At 38.5% G+C, this 17713-nt stretch overlaps 1 protein-coding gene across 1 annotated transcript in view; it reads left to right on the top strand.

Annotated features, from left to right (window-relative positions):
• The window catches only part of HERC1 (HECT and RLD domain containing E3 ubiquitin protein ligase family member 1), a gene marked incomplete at its 5' end in the record, with an annotated part of 78876 nt that overhangs the window by 50790 nt on the left and 10373 nt on the right, over positions 1-17713 (top strand). The window contains 22 exons of the mRNA XM_084268221.1: positions 1142-1410; positions 1862-1914; positions 2792-2992; positions 3574-3748; positions 4492-4762; positions 5624-5837; positions 6622-6827; positions 7395-7522; positions 8569-8696; positions 9215-9415; positions 10262-10392; positions 11377-11576; positions 12071-12185; positions 12731-12877; positions 13401-13502; positions 13932-14105; positions 14446-14739; positions 15456-15521; positions 15636-15761; positions 16390-16528; positions 16893-17074; positions 17545-17700. Of these exons, the coding sequence (XP_084124347.1) occupies positions 1142-1410; positions 1862-1914; positions 2792-2992; positions 3574-3748; positions 4492-4762; positions 5624-5837; positions 6622-6827; positions 7395-7522; positions 8569-8696; positions 9215-9415; positions 10262-10392; positions 11377-11576; positions 12071-12185; positions 12731-12877; positions 13401-13502; positions 13932-14105; positions 14446-14739; positions 15456-15521; positions 15636-15761; positions 16390-16528; positions 16893-17074; positions 17545-17700 (3678 nt within the window). The remainder of the gene's footprint in view (positions 1-1141; positions 1411-1861; positions 1915-2791; positions 2993-3573; positions 3749-4491; positions 4763-5623; positions 5838-6621; positions 6828-7394; positions 7523-8568; positions 8697-9214; positions 9416-10261; positions 10393-11376; positions 11577-12070; positions 12186-12730; positions 12878-13400; positions 13503-13931; positions 14106-14445; positions 14740-15455; positions 15522-15635; positions 15762-16389; positions 16529-16892; positions 17075-17544; positions 17701-17713) is intronic.

Genomic DNA, 17713 nt, shown 5'->3' with positions numbered 1-17713 from the left:
TCATAGTTTTAAATTTAAAGTAACATTGATATGCTTACAGCCTGTTTGAAAACACCTTACTAAACACCAACAGTGCTTAAAATGTTCTTATATTCTGTAGCTTCACTATTAGATTCAGAACAACTCTTTCTTCTGTTTCTTGCTCTGTGCTTCTACACATACATAGGGATTTTTTTATCTCCTTCCTCTGAAAGGTGAGAACAAAACTAGTTTAGCTGGTGTTATATCGCTTACAAATCTAAGGGTTCCACATTGCTGAGCTGTGTGGGATAACACGGAGTTGTAAATGTTGCTGTTGTTGTAATAGCAATAATAATAACATGATCTGTAGGAACATAATTTGCTCTTAAATCTGTTTTTCTTAATTTAGTCATGTCATGTACTTCATTCTCTGGGATGTATAGGGTGACAGTCTTCAATAAATTGTTGTATAGCCCACTAAAAATACGTGGAACCATAATATAACAGCAGCATCTTTGTTCATCTTAGGTTATCCATAGACAAGCAACCCACAAGACTAAGCTCTTGTCTTCTGATCACAGTGTTACCTGACTGATAGGGAAGCCAGGTTCAAGTATGTGTATTGAATTTTTCAGAGAGCTTGTTCCACTGGAACATTACAATGAAATTACTGAGAAATGTAATTATGGAAAAATGAACTTATATTCAGAAAAATCTTCACAATTTATTGATGCAATTGGTAATTACTGTTGCTCTGTAAACATGAAGTCTCATTGTCTGGGAAAAAAAAAGGATTGATTGTTCTTTGTTGGAACTAGTCTTGTGAGATCCTGAAGGAGGAGGAGATAAGGACAGCACTGACTGCAAACAGGCAGAACTACACGTAAAAAGTTACGTTGTTGAGAATTTTGAATCACAGTCAGATCTGAAGTGAAAAGGGAAAATCTCATGCTCTGAAACTTGGACTTCTGAATTTCTTTCCTGAGTCGAGGTGGTCTGTTCTTCATTATGTCATAAATTGTCTTTCTGCTTTGCTTTTGTGCAAGTTAAGTGCGTGAATATCACTCTGTGTGCGTAACAGTAACGGGCAGAAACATCCACTAAAGAATAGTGGCCTATTTTTATCTAACATGAAGATAGTAATTCTGTACAAATAACATGTCAAAATCTTACTGTGCAGCATGTTTGTGAATCTGAAGACCGAGAAGAAGTAGTGGTTTGTGAACTGTGTGAATCCAGTGTTGTCAGCTTCAATCAACACATGAAAAGAAACCACCCAGGCTGTGGTCGCAGTGCAAATCGCCAGGGCTATCGTAGCAATGGTTCTTATGTGGATGGATGGTTTGGTGGCGAATGTGGAAGTGGAAATCCTTACTATTTATTGTGTGGCATCTGCAGAGAAAAATACTTAGCCCTGAAGAGTAAATCCAAAACATCAACTTCTGAAAGGTACAGAAGTTCAAGTGGTGGAATATCCTCTGTGATGAAAGGAAACAACTTAAAAATCTTTCCTAGCATCAGCATTTTAAGAAATCAAAATCCTTAGCAGAATTTGTCTTTATTTTAACTGAGGCTTAAAATCATTCTCTGCATTCAATAAATGCATATTTAGGAAAAGAACCTTGTATTGATATTTCCAGGTTTTTAGATGAAAAACAAGGAATTATTTCCTGGGAAGTTGCCTACTCTTGTTATCTCTTGAAAACTTCCTTATTCAATTTTGTCTGACAATTCAAGTGGTTTCTGTGATCCTTCTTCTCATTAGTGCTACAAAATGCTTCCCCACTCCACAGACAATTTCAGCAGATTTATTATTTACCTCTGTTACTAGACATTTCCAGACATCATACATACATTGACCTAACAGAAAAGTTACTGTCTTTGTTGTTTTTTCATACAGGTACAAAGGCCAGGCTCCTGATTTAATAGGGAAACAGGACAGTGTCTACGAAGGTATGTTTTTAAGTTGCTGAAGATGTTAAATACTTCACATTTGCCTGCTGTTTGATTTTTCTGTAAAGCTACTTGCATGCAAATAAACCAGTCATGAAACTGTACATGAAGTTAGGCTTTAAAATATTCTTCAGACTAGATGTAGTATCTCAGTAATTTTTTGGTCCAAATGGGATAAAAATCAGTGCCATTTTTTCCTGTGTCGGTGATCTAAGTAGCTGAAATGGCAAATACTTAACTTGGGTGGTAAAATATTGTGGGTAGGTCTTATATCCAGAACTGCACAGAGCTTTAGGTTCAAATAAATTTCTTTGGCTGCGTATGTAGAAGTTAATTAGCAATCAGGTAGAGTCTGGAAAGTCTGCCATTATGCTGCTGCTTACTTCTTCTACCTCTGTACTACCTGTGAGTTTCCTGAGATGGCTTTTGCTTTAAGCAGGTTATTTGTAGTGATTGTAGAAAACCTTTTTCAGATTATTCTCTGATTCCTGGCCTTGCTGTAGCTTGTGTGGTCAGAGTCATATGATTTACCACATTTGTCTGTCTAAGAGTAAATGAGTCCTCCAGAACATAACAGCAAGTTCATCTTCCAATAAATAAAAGGTGTTCAGATTCTACTGTGTGGGGAGTGAGACAGAACTGGAGGGATCAGTATTTATAAGTTGACATCTGTGTAATTGGTTGGGGAGAAAGGCAAGAGTGTGATTTCCAGATTTACTGTGTTGTGTTTCTATGTCTGTTGGAAGATGAGGCTTTAAGACTACTGTGTTGCAGATTACAGTCCACATTTTATGCCCTGTAATTTTTTTTAATTAATTGAAATTATTTATTATTTTAGCTTTTGTAACCAGGTCTAATTATATTTCTCCACCTCTAGAAGACTGGGATATGTTAGATGTAGATGAAGATGAAAAGCTGACAGGAGAAGAGGAGTTTGAATTACTGGCTGGGCCTCTTGGCTTAAATGATCGACGTATCGTACCTGAACCTGTGCAGTTCCCTGACAGTGACCCTCTGGGTGCTTCAGTTGCAATGGTGACAGCCACCAATAGTATGGAAGAAACATTAATGCAAATAGGTAAATTTGAAATGGCCTTTGGTGTGGTTTTATAGGGGCAATGCAGAAATATTTTGACAGTCTTTCCTGCCTCCACTATGAGGAATTGAAGATGGGATTCTTAACTCCTTCTATTATAGGGGGGAGTTGGGGAAAGGCGTGTGTGGCACATGTATTAGCAGAAGGCTTTGTTTTACTAATTAAAACTGTAACCAGAGTCCTGCAGTGGTTGCCATTAGCACGTTTTGCAGAACTCAGAGGGATCATGAGTTGAAGCTGGGGCTTACTGACCAGCCTGTTGAAACGCAGGATCGGTGTGTAAGCTTGTAGGCCCCTTTAGTGGAAATGAGCAACAGAGGAAGTAACATTAACTGGGTTATTGTCCATCTGTCTTTGAAAATAAGGGGTAAATAAACTGTGGAGTGTATTTCAGGACTGTATTTTCCTTTCATTCATTATCACTGCAGTTCTGTGTATATGAAATGTTGAAAAATTACTGAGTAATTTGCAAACTTAGGCCGAATTTGCTTCTCTGCTTATTACTACATGATATTGTTTTGTTTTTCTTTAAACACTTAACACAAATCATCATTATTTCCAAGGCTGTCACGGCTCTATAGAAAAAAGCTCTTCTGGCAGGATAACTTTAGGAGAACAAGCAGCTGCCTTGGTAAATCCACATGACCGTGTTATGGCTCTGAGGAGAGTGACAGCTGCCGCCCAAGTCCTCCTTGCAAGAACTATGGTTATGAGAGCGCTCTCGCTTCTGTCTGTCAGGTTTGTGGCATTGGCAACACTTCCACTCTTTCATTTGGAACCAGTTCTCAAGTTATGTTTGTTAGGGATGCAGTTTTAAGCTATTTGGGAAAGTGATTCTCATTTTATGTACTTACATCGTACTATTAAGAGAAAAAAGGTCTGTTGATTTTAATCTCATTTTGAACCCTACCTTCAAACTTCACTAAAGAAAACTCAAGGGGTTTTTCATGGAAAGGGCACTCCAGTACTATCAGCCATTCAGAACATAACGATGCTGTGTTCATCAGTGAGTTTTTGTTCAAGGCAAGTATTAGAAAGTAGAGGTAAACATAAGAGGAAAGAAGATTAAGTGGAAGTGTTGGTGGACTATGAAGATTTAAAAACTGGCTTTGGACTAGATACTTGTGCAACTACAACTTCATTGCAGACATCTGGCATGTTCATGTGCATATTATCATAGTGTAACTTTAAACTTGAATTATCCATATAACTTTGTTTATGGGTGATTCCAGGTGACATGATGGTTTTTTTTAGCCAGGCCAGGTCTGTAAAGTCTCTTTGTCTTCAGCTTAAAAGAAAAGGATTGGAGGGGCTGCAGCTTCATTTCTTTTTCTCCTCCTTCCCCTCGCATGGTAACAAATGTCCAGCTATGCCCAACACAGGCAGTGTTCAGTGATGGTTTGGGAATAGCTTTATCCAACTGCAATTTTCTTTTACAATGTTCTAACAAAACTAAGAGCGTTTACATTCGTTTTTGACAGTGGTTCCAGTTGCAGCCTGGCAGCTGGTCTTGAATCCTTGGGATTAACCGATATCAGAACCTTGGTCCGTTTGATGTGCCTCGCTGCAGCAGGGAGGGCAGGCCTCTCCACAAGCCCATCCACTGTGTCAACTTCAACAGAGCGATCCAGAGGAATCCACAGCAAAACAAACAAGCCTATATCTTGTCTTGCCTATCTGAGCACAGCAGTAGGCTGTTTGGCATCAAACACTCCTAGTGCTGCGAAACTGCTGGTACAGTTATGTACACAGGTAGGACTGTTATTGAGGAATAAATACTTATATTAAACTACTTAGACGTGATACGAAGTCTGCTATTTTGTACTGACTGATAACTTGTCTTCTGAACTGTGATCTGACTGCCCCTCAGGTTGAGGATCTCCTTAGAGTTCTTGTTTGTGACTTTGCCCAAGGGTATGTTTTATTATTGATAAAAACCAAGTACCTGTACTTTTTTGCCAAGTACTCCTTTCAAGTGGAGAAAAATGGATGTGCCTTTTGTGTCGTTAGTTTTTTCTGGTAAAGTTTTGTGTTGAATTAAGTCAGCTCTGTGTTGAGCACAGATTGTTTACGTTAGAAAGAGATCATCTATAGCTGTAGACATGCAGCAGGATTTCATATGTGCAGGGAAAGTTCTAAGCAATCAGAGTAATTGTTTTGCTCTTCTGAGTTTGAAATATAATTGTAGATTATCCCAATCCGATGAGTGTTGGATGGGATAATGGATTTTGTTGTGTGTTATTGCTTTTTATCCTGCCACCAGGTGCGTAACTATAAAAAGTTCTATAATCTCCTTAGTTCTTCCTGGTATTTTTTTGGTTACTTGATACTTCTTTCTTATCTTTTCTTTTTTTTTTTTTTTCCTTTTTCTCTCTCATTCCTGGATTGAAGTAGTTTGTTCCATTAAGACCAAGCATTCCACAGTGCAGAAGACTGAAACTTCATACTGTCCATGATCTTCACCTGTTAAAATAAAAGTGGTTGGGAGCTGAAAATTTCTGGAAAAAAAGTTGAAAATCTTATAGCTCCATATGATTCATTCAACTAACGCTGTTTTCCGAAATTGATCTTTCTGTTTGTTCTGGTTATTTATTGTCTGTCTTTGTTTTTTAGAATTTGATTTCTGCAGCAACTGGTGTAAACTTGACAACAGTTGATGATCCAATTCAGAGAAAATTTTTACCAAGTTTTTTAAGAGGAATCGCAGAAGAAAACAAACTTGTCACATCTCCGAATTTTGTGGTTACTCAAGCACTTGTAGCATTGTTGGCAGACAAAGGGGCCAAACTGAGGCCAAATTATGATAAAGCAGAAATTGAAAAGAAAGGTATGATACAGCTTTATTTTAAAATAGAATTTATTAGTTCTTCAATTTCTCGTTTAAGGAGAGATGTCCTAGAATAATGTATAAATATTATACTAATGTACAAAATGTACAAAACTTGATTTAGTCAAAGTGATCGTACAGTTCAATACACAAATCTTACGTAGAAATATGATCCTATTACATAGCTGTGTCTTTTCCCACAAGAAAACCCCTGAACGTGTGTCTGCAAAGCCATATAGCTAAGACTTTCAGCCTCAGTGCTGCCACCTAATGAAGTTAAGGGGAATAACAGATGACAGCATTCTGTCTCTGGCGCAGAGACTTGGGCCTCCTCCGCTGTGGGAGGTCAGGGAGACAGAGAGCAGCTGTGCCTCAACGCCGGGCTGTTGCCGAGTCACAAGGAGGGGAGGACATGGCAGTGACGGCAGCCTTTCTGTCAGAGGAGGCAATTTCCTGTTAGGAAAGCATTTGCGCTTTGAACAACCATTTATTTTTCCTATGGTGGGAATCAGACTATTTGTAATCCTGTTCTTAAGGGGGTTTTGTGAAATTCTCAAGGGCGTTATTTTTCTCTTAGGGTGGGTTTTTTTTTTTAATAGTTAACATGATTGCAACATTGTTATGATTGTTAATCTTTTTCTTTTATTCTGGAAATGATGGCTAATGCTGTGTTCGTTTGTGTAATTCTGTTTGGTACTCATCTAGGCATCATCTCATTGTTTTGTTTAAGCAGGTTTAATTGCCCATTTGTATGCCCATCCTTCCTATGATCCTTCTGCTGTAGGCCCTCTGGAGCTGGCTAACGCACTAGCAGCTTGCTGCCTCTCGTCCAGGTTATCTTCACAGCATAGGCAGTGGGCTGCTCAGCAGCTGGTGCGAACTCTTGCAGCGCACGATCGGGATAATCAAAGTATTCCTCAGACCCTCGCTGATATGGGGGGAGACTTAAGAAAATGTTCCTTCATAAAACTAGAAGCTCATCAGAACAGGGTAAGCATGAGTTCCCACAAAATTGCATGAATTTTGATACTCTCTTTTGTAGAACGCAGGACAAGTAAAATACTGTTATTTTACAAATACACCAACTAAATTATTCCCCACAAGAAGTAGATTTTTAGTGCTAAAGTAAGTTATGGCTTGAGGGTACCTCTGATGCAGAAAAATCCATAACTGCTTTGAAGCTTCAGTTAAGGGAACATGAAAATGTTCTCACAGCACGTGAAGTCAGCAGAATCACCTTACATCTTTTCTTAGACTAGACCTTAATTTGCTGTGGGTTTTTTTGTTATAGTAGTTAATATCTTTGTCCAGTATCCTGTGCAATAGTGGCCTGTGGAGCTTGGATCTGAACAAAGTGTAACGTTCTGACAAAGCATGTCTAACTACAGTACAGGTGCTATAAAAGTTTATATTGTTAATTTGTACTGTGAATTTCAGTAATGTAGCTACGCTCTGTCACATCAGGGGCAGATTATTATCACTTAATATTAGTGAACAAAGATACCTAAGCTTCAGATTTAAGTTCCAGTTTTGCTATGACTGCTTTCGTATTTGTAGGTCATGACATGCATTTGGTGCAATAAAAAGGGACTTCTGGCGACTAGTGGAAATGACGGCACCATTAGAGTGTGGAATGTTACAAAGAAGCAGTATTCTTTGCAACAGACATGTGTGCTCAACAAGCTGTAAGTTGATCCTTTATAACAGTAAGATACTCAATTTGAGCAGTAACTGAGCAAGCTAATGGAAAGAGCCAACCCTGCAGTATCTCCTGCACAGAGTGTCGGGGTTTTTTTCTTTCCTCTGGGACTGTTGCTGTGATTATGAAATGCAAAGTAAATTAAATAGCTTAAAACTGAAAACAACTTAAATACCAAGCTGATAAGAGTAATTATGAAGAGATCATATTTAAGCTGTTTAAGAATATTCTTAATTAATTCAAATGAGAAATGGGTAAAGAAAAACAAACACCTGTAAGGGACTGTCATATGAAAAAAGGCTCCTTGGAGCCTTCCCTTCTCCAGGCTGCTCCAGGGCTCCTCCAGCTCTCCGATCGTCTTTGTGGCCTCCTCTGGACTCACTCCAATAGCTCCATGTCCTCCTTATGATGTTGGGGAGCCCAGAGCAGTGCTGGGGGGCAGAATTCCCTCCCTCGACCTGCTGGGCATGCTGGGTTTGATGCAGCCCAGGATGCAGTTGACTTTCTGGTCTGCAGGCACCCATTGCCAACTCACCCTGAGCTTTTCATCAACCAACAGTCTTCTCTTTCTGCAAATAATACTTGTTGTTTTTCTGAGTTTGGAGGAACATTATTTAAATGCCACTAGACTACTGTTCCCTGATACAGTATTACTGCTTGTTATGCTGTTTATACTATTGTTACATGTGTTATGTTAGTAAGTTAATGCTGTCTAGAACAGTTAGGGCACCCATCACCTGCTGTATTTATGACAAAGTTGTTAAATTTGAGGTACAAATAGGTAAAGCTCATTATTTTTCTATTTGAAGCCTAACAGCAAATTTCTTACTGTGGAAATAACTGGTATCGCATTCTGTAATTTGAAGTGGCTTTAAATATAAAATATAACTACCATCACAAAAAATTATCTTAGCCTGCAATGTTAGTCAGGAGTATTCTAGATTTTAATTGAGCTATTTCATTAACTCTGTGCTTTCCTGTCTGCTTAAAGGAAATGCCCTTTTCTAATTGCCTTATTTCATTCTACTTCAGTGAAGGCGATTCTGAAGAAGGTCTGGGATCGCCTAGTGACCTTAGTTTGTCTCTTGTCTGTTGGAGCATCAGTGGCAAGTATCTGGCTGGAGCTACAGAAAAGATGGTGAACATATGGCAAGTCAATGGTATGCATTTAGGTGCCTGTGATGCTTTATGATACATTTCTAAATAAGCTGCTAAGTGATTGAAATTTTTTTAACCCAATTATTTAACATCTTTACCCCTATTTGTGTTGACTAATCCAACACTAATACCTTTAGAACTCCTGTTAGATGAAGACTATGAATCGCTTTGTTGTTTGTAATCTCTGAAACTTCATTATCTTGGTTTGTGCATATGAAAATCTCCAGTTACGCTGCCTGTGCTAATAGGCAGTCCACAGAAAAAGTAGAAATCTACTTGAGTACTGAAGAATTTTACTTGCTTCCTTAATAAATCTATGTAACTTGACTGGTAACTGAGATTTGTTAGCAAAATTTTGTGTCTGCATAGACTACTGGACCATTGCTTCATAGGCTTGTAAATGACATGAGTTTGTAGCATGGGCTAGTTCTAAATAGGATCTCGATATTTTGTCATGGAAAGTATTTTTGTTCTCTTTATGAAAATGAAGTATTTTTAAAAGATTTTTCTGGGCTCACAGGAGGAAAAGGTTTATTGGATCTTCAGCCTCACTGGGTATCTGCTCTAGCATGGGCAGAAGAAGGGCCAGCTGCAGCATGGACAGGAGATGCTCCAGAATTACTGCTAATTGGTCGTATGGATGGATCTCTTGGTCTTATTGAAGTTGTAGATATTTCAACCATGCACCGGCTGGAACTGGAACACTGCTACAGGAAGGATGGTAGGTAACTGTAATGGTATTTAAGGAGAAATTAAACACACACACACACTCTTACCTTTTTTTTTCTTCTATTTTTTTAATAAAGCAATATCTCAATGTTTTAGTAATGTTCATGGGATATAACATCTGGTACTTTACGTCCAAGCATCATCCTCTTGTGTTCAAGAGGATGTTCAGGAGAAGAGTGTGGGATCTCTGCCTGCACCCTGATTACCCTGCAGCAGAGGCAAACAATTTGTAGCAACCTAGTCAAATCTGGACATTCATATAAAATCAGCATAGAGTCCCTGCAGTGTGTGCTCTGTCTATACAGACCATGTGGTCAGTGTCATCCACACTACAGAATTACTGCCATTTTTCCTTTGTACTTCCAGGGCACATCAAGTAGCAAATCATTGTGCAGTTTTGTGCGTTGCTTCTGTAGGAAATTTGCAGATTTTTTTGCAGAATAAAGTGAGGCAATATCTATGTGCTAAGAAAGGCTCCAGTTGTTCTCAGTGCTTTCCTCAGAGGCATCTGTGTTTCAGATACACGTGCAGGATTCAGTCTACTTGTTTTCCCTAGCATAGCTCTTTTCACCATGTCAGGAGCATAAATTAAAATGTTTTAATGAAAAGAAGAATAATGAAAAATCTATTACAAAAAATCTCTGCGGCTGTTAATATGCACAGTTTTTAACTTTACCGTGCAAATTCAAGAAAACTGTCAGACCTGAAGTATGTTAAGTAAACTGTGTGGTGGGGGAACTTTGTATGCACTTCATATTTTAGACATTGGACTGCAAAACTCTCTTTGTTAAGAGCTAAACTCAGTTTAGTTTAATTTTCCTGTTGTTTGTTTACTTAGTTTCTGTCACATGCCTTGCCTGGTTCAGTGAAGACAGACCATTTGCAGTTGGCTATTCAGATGGAAAGTTGCTAATGGGAACAAAGGAACCGCTTGAAAAAGGAGGAATCGTTCTTGTTGATGCACATAAGGTAGAGTTAGTCTTTTTAAAGTTCAAGTATAGTTTTTATAGGTAAATATCTGTTTAAACTATTTTCTCTATTTGAAACCTGTTTATCAAGTCAAGTGCAGATTATTTTAAGAACACTTACCTATTTATAGTACACATACTAAACACTAAATTGTAAAGGAACAGTTTACCAAATAAAATACAAATTATTTTGTGACCTTTTTGCTAATTGGGTGTGAAGTGTGCATGCATACACTTCAGGCAACTCTTATGAAGGACACAACTGTGCATGTCTGCGTTTAAAAGACTGTAGTTCTTCTATTGTCTAAAAGTACTCATAATTACATTTTAATTTTTATGTCAGATGTTTCTGTCAAGCTTCAGTTCTTGTGCAGAGCAAAAGATGTTTTTCTAAATATACAGCCCCATTCTTTGCTTGGCTAGTATGTGGTAATAAGCCATTAGTAGGCTATAAGTGATTTGTTTGGCTTAGAGGAGAATTCCTCAAGCGTAGGTGTAGTCAAAGCAGCTTGAGTGCTTCCGGGAACTGGTCATGGTATTTGAAGCAGGCTAGTCACAGATGTGAGCCTGCTGTGACAGTAGAACTGTATTTGCCTGTTACACTATGGGCTGTTCCCCTCTGCTACCTTAGTTAGACTGAAAGCTACATCTGGCCCATTGTCTACTTCAGCATGGGAGGATCAAGAAAGGTATAAAATGAGAAGATAATTCTTCCCACCTCCACTTCCTGTCCCCCACCCCACCCCCGCCCCCATGCTTTCCCTTAGCTTGTTTCAGGATCCTAGGGTTTTGTCTGAATTTGGTAGTTCTGAGAAATAACATTATGTTTCCATAAGTGCAACCCACTATCTCTGTAATTATATATTTGAGAATAACTTGTTATTTGGTGTTAATAATTCAACATTACATCAGCTCTGAGAGTTAAATTTTCTTTGTTCTTACTCTGTTAGTTCATACTGACTTTTAACTTTTTAAAATCCCACAGGATATGATTGTTAGCATGAAGTGGGATCCAACTGGTAAGATTCTCCTAACGTGTGCCAAAGAAGAAACAGTGAAACTCTGGGGGTATATGGGAGGATGTTGGAGACACATGCATTCGCTGTCCCACCCGGCTCTTGTGAACGGCATTGCGTGGTGTGCTCTTCCAGGGAAAGGACCCAAGTTGCAGCTGTTATTTGCTACGTATGTAATATTAAAATTGGTTTTGTAGCTCTTTTGCAGGTCTTCTCTACGAATCTTTATTCCAAATAAATAAAAGTGTTGTCGTAGTGTTTTTTTCTTAATAACATTAAATCAATAAGCCAGTTGTCATGAGATTCTTAAGGCTTCAGAATTCAAAGGGAAAGAGTGGCTCTGGTCATTGTAGCAGCTGTTTTCTCATTTTTCTATGAGACCTGTGTATGGCAGTCCTGCTCGAATTTATTGTTTGTTTCATCCAAATATTTTTTCTGAGAATATAGTGTTAAGTAAAACTAGAAAAGCTACAAGGTCTGGGGAATAAGAAGAAAAAGTATTTATTTGGAACATGCCTTTCTACTTTAGATGAATTGACACAGTATAGTTTTATAGGAAGGTGGTAAAGACTACCAATATTGTAAGTCAATACCAGATCAGTGATATTTTGTTAGTTAATTACTTTGCTTTTTTTTTTTCTGATTTATCCTGACTTCCTTTAGAGGATGCCACAATGGTTTGGTGTGTGTCTGGACTGTTCCCCAGGACATAGTAATCGCATTGCAGTCTAGCTCGACTTGCTCAGAAGGATGGTGGGACCTGGAAACAAGTGCCAAGGTAAAATGACTAAACTTGATACTTAAGAAAATCACTTTGCTCATTCCAGAATAGTGGGAAGAGAAGCGTATGAGCAAGTTACCAAATCTCAACATTTCCTGAGTGAAGACATTGGCTAAAACACATTGATATTGCATTTGTATGTGCAGCATTTTCAGAACGGGAGATGAAAAATAGGAAGTTTGAAATAATTTTATTTGTCTAAAGATGCTATTTTGATCTGTTTTCAATTTTTAAGGTGTATAGATTTATAATAAAATTTAACTTATATAAGAGTTTTGAAATTTTCTAGATAAAATCAAGTCAAGATTGAATTCACCCATGTAAATAGTGATGTGTTCTTCAAAGTTAATGGCATTTTTTGAAAAGATCATGTGCTAAAGATATTTGCAAAATGTGTTCAGAGTATTGCTCTTTTAATATTCTGTGGAAATAGCCCCATCACTATGGGTGATCAGTATTTATTGCAGAGTACAGAAGCTGTTAAGCTATTCTGTTTTCTGTAAGTATATCACAGTGTTCCGTAACTATAAAATAATTTACAGGATGGATACAGAAAAGCAGTGGAAGTCAAGTGTGTATTTCAGCTGAGAGGACATATTACTCCTGTTCGGACTGTTGCCTTCAGTCCTGATGGACTGGCATTGGTATCTGGAGGACTTGGTGGACTCATGAATATCTGGTCGTTACGGGTAAGATCATCTTTGATGTGGCATGATTCTTTTCTTAGTATGAGTATGTAAAACAGCTGAGGCATCAAATTAGGTTTTTTTCCCCCCAGTATGTTAAAAACTTTAGAGAAGGAGTGCTATAAAATGATGGTATAAAATTATAAATAATAAAATCTAGATTGAAGCTGTACTTAACAGTGAAGTGACTTATATTTTAAGGGTTTACTATTGATTCATGCCATAGACTTTGTCATAGTTAGGCTTCGCTGAACCGGCCACACACCCTTTAAACCTGGAAACAATGCTCTCTTGGTTTGAGAACTTTTCCAGGTGTCAGGTGATGTAGGTAATTAAATGTTTCTAAATCTGTAGCTATGTTGTCTCCTTAGTAAGATAAAAATGGTATTTTCTTTCAGTGTAAATATTTCAGTTTTTAAATAGCTGTTGAACATGGGAGAATATCATCCTTTGGATTGTGATTGTATGCATTTGAACAGAAGAGTAGCTGTGTATACACACTGACTCAAACCCCTTCTTACCTTAGGATGGTTCAGTACTACAGAGCGTTGTGATAGGTTCTGGAGCCATTCAGACTGCAGTGTGGATACCTGAAGTTGGAGTAGCTGCTTGCTCAAACAGATCAAAGGTGACACCACGTGTTAATGTTTTTTCAAATTTTTTACTAAAAGAAAATGCCAGAAGACATTCTGTTAGACAGAAATATGTTTTCAAGACACATTGTTTCAGCTTTCAGCTATCACCTGTCCCTAAAACTACTGGGTTTTTTTTTAAAGTAATATTCCATGTTTAATTTAGAGGAGGGTGGCAAGGTGGAGTCCTTGTGAGACACTGGTTATAAAGGATGCTGCAGATCAGTTAGATTATCTATTTAATGGCAGCAGCCATCAATGGACAACAAAACCAGGCAAAAGACATATTTTATTGGGTTTTTTTCCTTTTTGCAGCATGAAAAAATGTTTCATTTCCCATAGCAATTAAGATACTTCAGTGAGCTGAATAATCCTGCTTTATGAAGTTTTAATTTCTAATGTGTTTTGTGACTGCCGTTAAACAGGATGTGTTGGTAGTGAACTGTACATCAGAGTGGATTTCTTCCAATCACGTCCTTGCAACCTGTAGGACTGCACTGAAACAGCAGGGAGTTCTGGGACTAAACATGGCTCCTTGCATGCGAGCTTTCTTGGAACGTTTGCCAATAATGCTTCAGGAGCAGTACGCTTATGAGAAGGTAAGAGGAGATAATGTGAACATTTAAAAATCAAGTCTGATGTGAGGTCGCTGTTTGAATCTCAGCTGGTCTCAGTGTTTGACCACAGAGAACCCAGAAGACTTTCTTGCATGCTGTTTGCAGATGCCTTTCAGTATTCTCAGAGCTACAAAGACTTTAAGTCTTCTACAAAACTCTCCTGCTTTAAGAAAATTTAAAATATTAGAATAATGTTGATTAAGGATGGAGGAAAGTATTTTTGTACAGGACTAAGTTTGAAGGACTCCTGTTTGTGAGTTGATGGATACATATTTCTAACTTGGCATGTTCAATTTCTCTCTCCCACTCCCTGCACCTTCAGCCCCATGTTGTTTGTGGAGACCAGCTTGTTCATAGTCCTTATATGCAGTGCTTGGCATCGCTTGCTGTGGGCCTTCACCTAGACCAGCTCTTGTGCAACCCCCCGGTACCACCTCATCACCAGCACTGCCTCCCTGATCCATCAGCCTGGAATCCCACAGAATGGGCCTGGCTGGAGTGTTTCTCTACCACCATAAAAGCTGCTGAAGCCCTGGCCAAGGGAGCACGGTTCCCAGAATCCTTCACTGTTCCAGACCTGGAGCCTGTTCCAGAGGATGAACTGACTCTCCTAATGGTAAAACATGCTATATTGCCCCAACAGCAAAACATGTTGTCGAGCGAACGGTACGATGCAATTAACATCTCTGAACTGCAAAGATTTAGATTCATTAACGTAAGCACCAGCGATAAGTGGAAGTTTATTTTTCAATTAACTGGCTAGAATATCCTGTAAAATCAGCTCCCTGTACATGTAGCCACAGGTGCAAGTGAGTTGCCTGTTACAAAATAACCCCCAAGCTGTGACAGTAACTCTGGCATATGATAGAGCTTTACAGAGGTATTTTTAGGGTAACATTTTGAATGCATTTCTACATCAAATTAGATGTCTCTATGACTTGTTGAGATATGTAAGGCAAAACAGAAATTTTTGATTAAGAATTTTTGTATTGGCAACGTTTTAACATTTTAAGCCAGTGTTTGCAGTTAAAACTTTGAAAAGCTCTAATCATCAGTAAATACAAAAAGATTGCTTCATGAATTTTGTTGGATTTTCTTCTTTCATTCTGATTGCAAGTTACAGGTAATGATATCATTGCTAGATGGGTATAGTAAGGAAACAAACTTGGCACATGGATGAAAAGAGTACTTGAGTCTAGGCATTCATTCTTACTGCTGTACCGTTTAATGTCAGTATTGTTCATATGTAAAAAGAAAAGTGTGTATTACATAACAGCAAAATAATGTTCATTTCTTAAACTGAATGTAGCAACTGTGACCTTTGTTGTGTAGGATAACAGTAAATGGATCAATGGAATGGATGAACAGATAATGTCTTGGGCTACGTCAAGGCCAGAGGTTAGTAAAATCGATGTGGCTTTGCTTGTTTGGGGGTTTGGATTACTGTTTGTAGGTATTGTAAGCTACTGAAAATACTCTTGTTGTAAAGCATTCTTTCATGCTATTCCATAGGATTGGCACTTGGGAGGCAAGTGTGACGTGTATCTCTGGGGAGCAGGAAGACATGGACAGTTAGCAGAAGCTGGTAGAAATGTCATGATACCGGTAGCAGCACCTTCATTCTCTCAGGCTCAGCAGGTGATCATTTATAAACAGTCACATGTTTCTATTTTTAATGATTTTAGCCTGTATTGTTTGTACATTTGTTCCAAATTGCTCTCGAAATGCCATTTCTATTTGTTTCAATTTACCATGAAGTACCCCCAAACATGTTTTCACTGAAGAGGAAGTCTTTAATTATTTAAAAAATGCAGACCAAGAAGCCACTGACATCTGACAAAACCAAGTTGTTTGCTGTGAGCATGATTTGAAAACATATGCAGAGCTTTAACATAATATGTCTGCCAGTTTCTTTTAAATTTTCTTTCTGAAACAATATTCAGTATGGACATGTCAAAACTAAATCTCGAGTAGAAGTATGTTGTGATTACTCTCAGTGGAAGAGTGTTTGTCAGAACTAGTAGCACGTTTCAGTGAAGTAACTTTTACTGTGTGATGTGTTTGGGTAATGAAACTTCCATGGGGTGAGTGGAAGTCACAGGGGGAACGGGGTTGTCACAGAGGTATTTCTGGTGACTCTGTTGTATGAGAAAATCACAAAGAAAAACAGCTCAGCAAGAAGATTGCACACTGCAATGTGGGTATTACAGCATTGCTGCACCTAGCACAAAAAGTATTGAAACTCCTTTGTGTCTTTCCAAACCAGGTTGTTTGTGGTCAGAATTGTACTTTTGTCATTCAAGCCAATGGCACGGTTTTGGCTTGTGGAGAAGGGAGCTATGGGCGACTGGGACAGGGGAACTCTGATGATCTTCATGTGTTAACCGTCATCTCAGCACTGCAAGGTAAAGCCCTTGGGTTTGAAGTGAGGCAGTTGATAAAGCACAAATGAGACGTCGGTAGGAACATAATTATTTGTGTCAATGCTGGTTTTGCAGATTCACACTTTAAAATGTCGTAGTCTTTAATTAAACAATCGAACTAATAAAATAGATTGCTTTTTCTCTGGGAGATTTAAGTAGTAACACATTGAAATGCCTTAATTTTAAGAACACTTCAGGGAAAAGCGGTTGTTCAAGATAGGAGCATTTAATTTCAGAACTCTTGGCAGGCCAGCAGCATAGGCTGTGCTCTGAAAGAGAAAGATTTTGTTCAAAATAAAAATAGATAAGTTGTCTAAAGTTTGGCTCTGTCACTTTTCTTTATCAGGCTTTGTTGTGACACAGTTGGTGACATCTTGTGGATCCGATGGACATTCCATGGCTTTAACAGAAAGTGGGGAAGTCTTCAGCTGGGGAGATGGAGATTATGGCAAACTGGGACATGGAAACAGCGACAGGCAGCGCAGACCTAGGCAAATAGAAGCTCTGCAAGGAGAAGAAGTGGTGCAGGTGTGCTACCCTGGTGCTAGGAACCAGAACCATTGTCAGTTTTGACAGTTTGAGGGAACTTCTTCCTTCTCTGAGCATTACAAACCAAGTGACAGTTCAGGGATGAAGGGTGTTAATGTCACAGAGCTCATTATTGGTCTGTGATGTTCATGGACAGTTGCTACCAGAGAGGACTAAAAATTAGGAAGAGCTTGGAAGACAAGGGTGATCAAAAGATCGTCACAGGACAGACATGATCTAGAAGTTTCCCTTTGCCCTTGCCTTTGTCTTTGATTGACAAAACTAGTCACCAAGACCACCTCTTAAGCATGCATTACAACAATGCACAAAAACCTATTTGGCTTTAGCTGGAGGTTGCTTTATAAAGAGCATATAATTTAGGGAGGAAAAGATATTGCATATTTACCTGTAATACCCCTCCCTCCCCCCAATTTAAAATGATGTAAAAATTACGTTTATTTTGCTTCCAGATGTCATGTGGCTTCAAACACTCAGCTGTGGTGACAGCAGATGGCAAACTTTTTACATTTGGAAACGGTGACTATGGTCGACTAGGTCTTGGAAATACATCCAATAAGAAACTTCCAGAAAGAGTGACAGCGCTGGAAGGATACCAGATAGGACAGGCATGGTTTATCT

The sequence above is a fragment of the Gallinula chloropus genome (genome assembly GCF_964237585.1).
Source record: "Gallinula chloropus genome assembly, chromosome: 9".
Classification (NCBI taxonomy): domain Eukaryota; kingdom Metazoa; phylum Chordata; class Aves; order Gruiformes; family Rallidae; genus Gallinula; species Gallinula chloropus.
The sequence above is the reverse complement of the archived record's forward strand: the minus strand, read 5'-3'. Positions and strand labels throughout refer to the sequence as shown.